Source organism: Teleopsis dalmanni, chromosome 1, assembly GCF_002237135.1.
Source record: "Teleopsis dalmanni isolate 2A chromosome 1, ASM223713v2, whole genome shotgun sequence".
NCBI lineage: Eukaryota > Metazoa > Arthropoda > Insecta > Diptera > Diopsidae > Teleopsis > Teleopsis dalmanni.
The window spans coordinates 26,336,102-26,344,307 of NC_051846.1; the positions used below are offsets into that span (position 1 = coordinate 26,336,102).

The window sequence follows — 8,206 nt, forward strand, 5'->3', positions numbered from 1 at the left end:
TAAATCTAAATAAATTCTAATTATTCTCAATAAAATGTCAAGTGCATTACTAAGTCATCTTTTTATATCCAAATTTCATAAACTATGGAATTTCCTTTTGTTAATTCCATAATTAATCTTTTCCATATTAAATGAAATATCTTAATAGCAAGAAATTAAAGGTAAGCGAATGACTGATCTATATCTATATATATATACAGGAAATATGTGTATTTACTTACATATGTGAATATTTATACACTTGTACGTATATATTTATATCGAAGGTAGTATTTAGCACTTATAATACTGTGTTATGGCGTCTTCAATAAATCTTTTATCTTAATTATCTATATTTTGCACACAAATGGTGGTTAAGACAAAACAGGTAAATTGTGAATCTCCTTTCTACGAACAAAAACCGCATAAATATGGAAATGCCAATAACATTGCTAATGCCAACGAAACCAACCAAAACTCCAAAGAGATACGTTTTACGTAATACTCATATGCTGTCCTTGTCCTGGTTATATAAATATATTTTGAATTTAAGAAAAAAAAACTAAATCACTACATTAACTAATTTATCTCTCTTTTGAAACAAGTTATCTATTTACATTTTTTTGTTATTTTAACCCATAGCAATGATTTTTAAGCTTAAAACTGATCCCCTCATAAATCATAGCTAGCTACTTTTAGGTTACTAACAAGCTCTTTATATGTCAATTAGAGTTAAAGATAATAAACAATTTAAAATAAAAAATACTTATAGAATCTATGGTAAGCAACTTTATAAAACTTATTTAATTGACTGCTTAAAGAATCCCCGAATTCCCGACATTTTATATTAATTTTAGAGTGAATGAAACAGAAATATAGCTGCATCTCTAACTGTAGTTGTGTTCAGTACAAAAGATGTAAATTAAATGTAATATCAGTGACGAGATCTTGACATCTGGGAACAAAATAATATGTAGACCCTGTTTTATTATATGGTCCTAATTTTGTCAAACAAACCAGCTAAAAAAAAGAGGAGTCTCGTTTGTTTCTATAAATTCTTTTTTATCAAGTCTTTTTATTGTTGTTGCAAGATGATTAGATTGCCCAAATTTTCTATAATTCTTGACATCCTTCTTCAAAATTACTTTGTTCTTCTTTCTCGAGTCAAGTTGTCAATGTATAAATAAAAATAAATGGAATATTTTTATGATAGTAAGGCACTTTCAGACGATTACTCTCTTATGTAGCCTAAATTTAATAGTTATTTCCATTATTAAAAATTGGAGGACAGATCCATTCCTTCGATTAACAATAATAATATATATGGGAAAAAATCTTAGTGGTAAAGGTTGATATATCGTACGTTGAATACAAAAATTTTTTTTGCTGGTATATAACCTTCAACCTATTTTTCTAACAAATAAAAATTCTTTATATTAACTTTCAAAAACTATTAAAAGTTTTTTTCAAAAATATTTTCTGCTAATATAGATTTCCTTAACAAAAATGTTAAAAGTCTTTACTTTAACTTCTTATATTTAAAAATGATCAGATCATTTTTATAAGCCACCTGACATGCTGACAGTCAGCTTCAGTTAAAAAACCTAACTAATATCTCTCCTTCAACTTACTAAGATTAGATATACTTTAATTTCGATTCAGTTCTTTCTAGGACCTGTTTATGGAGTTTGCTATTACATATCAACTAGTTCTTCCTAGATTTCTCCACTGTCTTTCTAAGTACACATAGTTCAGTATACTCCGATTAGGTTTTATTAACCATATCATAATCGATTAGAATTGGATAATTTTTCTCACATATAAATCAGGCATTTTAGATATGTTATTTATTTATAACAACAGGATATTTACAGGGGTAGTAAATAGTTCTGTATCAGAATATATTACACAATTTTATATGTCTCATACAATGCTATTGTGTGCGGTCCGTATTATAAAAAGAACTAATATATTATTTCATCTAAGTTCAGATATTTTTTTACGTACTATATCATATCATAATAAAATAAAACGCGTACCGTATCGAAGGCTTAAAACCTCTTTGTAATATGCGTGGATAGTTCAAAATTTCGAGTTAAAATTATAATTATATATATAATTATATAATTATTGTATATTATTGTATATAATTATTGTATATAATTATTGTAACAATACTTTCATGTGTTCTGTGATAGATGAGGTACCACCATTTTTTTTGCGTTTAAATTAACGATATCGTACGTTATATAATATCGTATCATATATATATCATATGTACCGTATTATTACAACATACCGTTGAGTATTATGATATCGTCTAATATAATAAATTTGTAATAAATAAATTTTTAGTCAAGTTGCAAATTATTAAACATGTTTCATATATTCTACTTTAGTACAGAATGTAATGATACTCTTTATAATATGAAATGGTGTATTATAGTTTAAATGAGTAAATGAGAGATATATATTTAGGAAGCTGACAAATATCTCTTTTCTTTGAGATTTTAAACACTTAATAAGTAATTCTAAATTCTGTGAGTCAATCGTGGGTTTATCATTACATATGTATGACACAGTAAGTCACTTATGAGACTGCATACTTAATCATTAAAATATAAAATATTAGATTATTCTTACTATTTTTTTGAATCCATCAAAGATATTTGTATTATTTTTTTTTTTGCCCATAGAGGCAATTTTATTTTAATTAAAGCTGAAAATCATCAATAACATAAAAAAGTAAACAAACATTTTAATGTTCAAAAGTTTTCCCTTTCATCCAGTTATGATTCAAAATTTTGTCACAAGTAAAACGTGTACGAGGATCAATTTGAAGTAAGTTTTCTATCAAATTCTTGCAATCTGCACTTACCTCGGTTTCAGGATAGCAGAATTCCCCAACAGATATTTTCTCATGCAATAACTGCTCATCATCATCATCAAATGGTGCTGCCTTAAAAACCATATAGTACAGCACTACACCCGTCGCCCAGACATCGATCTCTTTACCATAACCATCCATTGATAGCATTTCAGGTGCCATATATAATGGCGTTCCACACAAAACAAATAATTGTTTCTTAGTTTGAACTGCTAAACCGAAATCTGCCAATTTTACATTTTTTATATATCCGGACTCATCGCACAAAGCTAACAGATTTTCAACTTTTACATCCCGATGAACAATATGCAATGTTTGCAGATAATTTAATGCTAAAACCAATTGCTTCACTATCAAACGACATTGCGGTTCAGAAAATTGTTTAGACTTACTTAGTACATCGTGAACATCGCCTCCAGCCATATAATCGGTGACTAAGTAAAATTTTTTGGGACGGTTTATGACTGTCAAAAGTGATATAACGTGAGGATGATTTAATGTACGCAACACGTTAATTTCCGAATCCATAACCTCTTCCACGTCATCGTACTTGTATTTATCAACAATTTTAAGTGCGAAAGTTTTTTTTGTACGCCGACTAATAATTTTCATAACTACAGCAAAATGTCCTTCACCTATTTTATCCTCAATTTTGTACCTATCATGTAGTATTTCGGGTATATCGAATTCTTTCTCAACTGTTTGTGAAGTTTCCGCTTCTAAAACTTGATATAACTTGCCAATATTTTGTGACTTCTGACAAATTTCTTCTAATTTTTGAATTTCAGCGCCGTCTAGTTCAAAATTATCTGGATAGTAAACATATTCATTACTGTGAACTAAAAATATATCTTCATCTCCAAAGAACTCTTCCAACTTCCGGATGGCAAATCCCCAAAGCGTAAATATTTTTTGTATGGAACCTGAGTTCATTTTTAAGGCGACAGTAATTGTTTGCTTGATTTTTCCAAATGACTGATTATTATCCTTATTTAAAAGAAGCTGAAATATCTTCCTTGGTTTCGGACCATATTTGATTAAGATAATAACACGTGGACGCACACAACCTTCACGCTTTATGTCAAGCCGAAGATAACGAGTGGGTCGTTGAGTTTGACAGAGTGAAATTCTTCCTGGTGCTTTGTTTTGTGGACCGTCATTTATTGTTTCTTTTTTTGTAGTTTCATTTTTACAGCAACATATGTAAGATTGAGTTGGATCGAATTCCTCAATAGAAATAATATTTTCACCATTTTTGGTATAAATTGCTCGTATCGGCCCAGGTAATTTAAGAGTGCAGCAAAGTAGGCGGGTAACGTCTTCTAAGAGACTTTCAAAAGCTTTGTATTTTACCTTAGAAACTGGTAGTGTAATACCGGTATGAAACTTGTTACCGTAACGGAGGAAATGTATACGCTTTGCTTGGGTAATTTGTAGGTTAAGTTTGCTTTTAACAAAAAGCAAATTACTTTTTGATGCAAATATACTTCTTGATGCATTAGAACTTTTTGATGCAATTGCACTATTTAATGCGATATTTTTTTTCGGGTTCTTAATTTTAAGTTCAATAGTTGCCAAATTGGATGAAACATCTTCTTTCTTTATACTTTTTACACCAGTTCCATTACTCACACCAAAAGAACTAAGAAGAACTTTAGACTTTTTATCATCACCGTTTTGAATACTGTCCGTATTTGCAGTTCCATTGGTATTAGCAGCAATACATTCATTACAATTATTACTTCCAGCAATTGCATTAAGCTGACTTGAGTTCGGAATCAATTTAGAAGAACTATCGCCATCGATGCTGTTTTCGACACTATTATTTGATGTATTACAGCTATGAAATACAGTAATATCAGCTGCATTATCACAACCCAGTGGAGATCCAAAATGGATTCTCTTATCACTGGGAGTAACATTTAAACAGTTGTGATATATAGAAACATTCGATATAGATTTATAATTCAAACAGGTATTGATATCACCAGAATGTGTTTCTGACAAGCCATCACTTCCATCATTTTCTTCGCAATTCATTTTAAAATTTTTGAGTAAGCAGAGCAATTGGTTTTAATTCTTGAATAATAAAATATTAACAAAAAAAAATTAAATATAAATAATTTTAAATATGAAAGTATTTAATATTGTATGGCAACTCTTACACGTGGAAAGTACTAAATGAAGTCTGCAAATTTTCCAGAGAAGTAGAATGCACAAAACTACTTAAATTTCTGGAAGAGAAATCTATTTTAAACAATTACTTTTACTAATTGGGAACAACATTTTTTAGTTTTTTAGTCTATATATATAATTTAAACAAAATACAAAGCGTCTTTAATGACAACAATAAAGTACTGCCATTTTAAATTGAATTCTATAACAGATTCCCCTTTAAAAGTTAAGTTCAATTCTAACAAAACCAAGACTATATTTTTAACAAAAAACAGTACTTAAGTCCCAGACGATTAAAAATCTAAAATTATATACAAATATTTGGATATAACTCTGTATAATAGATCAACCAGAATTAACATTAAAAAGTGAAAGTTCTTTAAACCAGCATTAGCCAACAGGTGATACAAATAATTACCTCCAAAAAACGACATATTAATACTCAAACCAAATCTAAAATAATCAGATTAAACCATCTATACGAACCTATGTTATTATGTAAAGCGACGAAATCAACAAACGAATTCTGAAACTTTCTAAAAGAAAGTTTTTAAAAATGTTATGCATGTACCACGGTTTATCCGAAACCTACACATACATATATATGGACGTAAATATAACTACCATCAAATAAAAAAAAAGATAAAGTTCTATAAGGTTTTTTGAAGACAGACACCCACTACAATTCCAATTCTTAGCATTCATTAAGATCAAGGAATTTAATCAACATGTGTGAGAAAAAACAACCGCGTAAGAGACAACATGAACCATAGCTAACCGAAATTGACAGTAAAATCTATATAATGTTAAACCGTAATAGAGAGTGAAAAATTATTCATCGGCATTATCAACAAATTACCGATATAATGCGAAAGCGGTTCCAGATGAAGAAGAGCGTTGTTTTGGTCCGTAACTACACAATGGGTGTCGGGCACGATATTCCAGTGACTGTCGGTTCAACGTTAGATGAATCTTTTTACCTCCTCATCCATAAAAAAAAAATAATTATTAACTAAAAAAAAATATTAACGGAAATGCTTTTTTTATAAGAATTTACCTGTAACATTGATTGTATCGATCCTTATCGATTTTCAGGAAAGTTCAGCAAGTTTTCATAAAATGGCTTCTCTTCTAGAATAGAACGATTTTTAGAACTTATTTTTTCTTCGTAAACTTTATATGAAAAAATTTTATTATCTTTGAAGTTTACTGCAGATATTTACTAAAGCTTACTTCGTTCAAAAATAGAGTTTCCAGTTATTGTTTTCCAAAACAGTTTTCTTCGTTAAATGAAGTAGTTTTGATGAACGAAAAGTTTTTGTACGTACTTTGTTATTCTAGAAGAAAAAAAAATTTATGAATAAATAACTGTATATAAAAAGACAAGTCCAAAACTCGGATAGGTAGGGAAACACTTCTATACTTAGTTTCAACTGTTTGAACCAATTAATTTCAAACTATATATCTGGTCCTAACTTACATAGGGATAAAAATATTAAAAAATTTCATTATTCTACAATTACGCCCTTATTGATTTATTAAATATAGGTATATAAAAAACCTCACCTTGAAGTTTATTTATCTTTTTTAACAGTAATTATTTTCCACCTGAAGTTTTGCTGATTTTTTTTTGAAACGAAATAATTTTTAATATAATTTGTTTACAAAGTTTTATTTTTTACATATCTACATAGCTTACTTTGATTAAACAAAAATCAGAGCTATCAAATAAAGATATCTAGATATCTACTTTTTTGTTTAGTAGCCAGAATAGCGCAGCTAATACAAACCGCTCTAAGTAAACGGGAATCAACCGGGATGACATAGCCAAAGTCAATTTTGGGATCCCTAGCGGGCTGATTCAAATCATCGTTAGCTTCCTGCAAGAAAAGTCCTTCCGAACTAAAATCCACAGCACTACTCTTTCGTCCGCACGAACAATAGTAGCAGGTGTACCTCACGGCAAACATCCCCACCTTAAGCCCCGTGTCAATGGCGCTTTATGCAGACGACACGTGCTTGATCTACTCTGACCGGGATGCCATAAATGTAAACAACACCTTACAGAGAAATATAGATCTCATAGTACAATACTTCCAGAAATGAAAGATTAAAATTAACAATGACAAAACCAAGGCTATATTCATAACACAAAAGAAAATGCAGCATCCTTCAGGAGTAAGCGTCGATGGCACGGAGATACGGTTGGAGGAAACCATATAATATTTGGGGGTCACTTTTGACAAACGGCTTAATTGGTATAAACATATGAAATACAAACGGAATAGTTGCTCTAAAATTCTACATCTCATAAAGTTGCTGTTTAATAATAATCGCTTCAACCTCAAAAATAGAAAGTTATTATGTACTCAAATAATTACACCAGCACTACTGTACGGATGTGTAACATATAGCAAAGCCTTAAATACTGCCATTAAGCAATTACAGATAACACAAAACCTGGCTTTAAAAAGACTAATAAGGATTCCTTGGTATATTAGAACTACAGAGCTGGATAGAGATCTAAGAATCGACTCAGTGAAAAAATATATCAAGGACAGAGCCCTAGAATTATTCACAAAAGTCGATACGTTGCCCAACCCCGCCATAACAAACCTGAAGTCCACCTCAGGCCGCACAGGAAGATATGCTGTCCTACTGTCCGTCATCAGTTAAAAGATAAATAAACGATAATAATTTAAGTATAGTTAAAGCTTAGTGTGGGGCAGGCATAAGTCCCCCAGCAATAACAACACAACAGTAGAACATATAGCAATAACAGACATTTACTTCTTATTTCAACGTGAATATAAATACAATGCCTCAATTATATAATTTATAGTATTTATGTAAAATATTTATACAATAAATTAAAATTTATTAAAATTAGAATAAGACTTATCAAAATCTCAACACAAAACACAGGTGTATTCAACAAAACTAGAGCTTACTTACCACAAATATATTTAAAGGTGAATATGTCATTCACCACAAGAAAAAGATGCAAAAATAATTATTCGTAGAATTAAAATTTTCACTTCAAGACTGAATTTGCTTAGCTTTTTACTGGTTATTATTTTCTTTTCTGAATTTATGAATAATTGTAAGTAAATAAAAACTTTATCTGAACCAAAAAACTATGATTACTATTTTAACTGCTGTAAA

At 29.7% G+C, this 8,206-nt stretch overlaps 2 protein-coding genes across 4 annotated transcripts in view; one reads left to right on the forward strand and one right to left on the reverse strand.

Annotated features, from left to right (window-relative positions):
• LOC119672781 (cyclin-dependent kinase 14-like) overlaps nucleotides 1–8,206 on the forward strand; it is a gene marked incomplete in the record, with an annotated part of 829,514 nt that overhangs the window by 576,497 nt on the left and 244,811 nt on the right.
• LOC119672776 (serine/threonine-protein kinase CG17528-like) lies at nucleotides 2,707–6,319 on the reverse strand. 3 transcript variants are annotated; one of them, XM_038083913.1, is made up of 4 exons: nucleotides 6,275–6,319; nucleotides 6,099–6,172; nucleotides 5,901–6,024; nucleotides 2,707–4,945 (listed from the first exon to the last, which is right to left on the reverse strand). In XM_038083913.1, exon 4 carries the CDS (start codon nucleotides 4,904–4,906, stop codon nucleotides 2,738–2,740), a length of 2,169 nt encoding a protein of 722 aa, XP_037939841.1. In that variant the 5' UTR covers nucleotides 4,907–4,945; nucleotides 5,901–6,024; nucleotides 6,099–6,172; nucleotides 6,275–6,319; the 3' UTR covers nucleotides 2,707–2,737. The 3 variants fall into 3 exon arrangements, with proteins under 3 accessions (XP_037939841.1, XP_037939842.1, XP_037939839.1); XM_038083914.1 differs by having other exon boundaries at nucleotides 2,707–6,021; XM_038083911.1 differs by having other exon boundaries at nucleotides 2,707–6,024.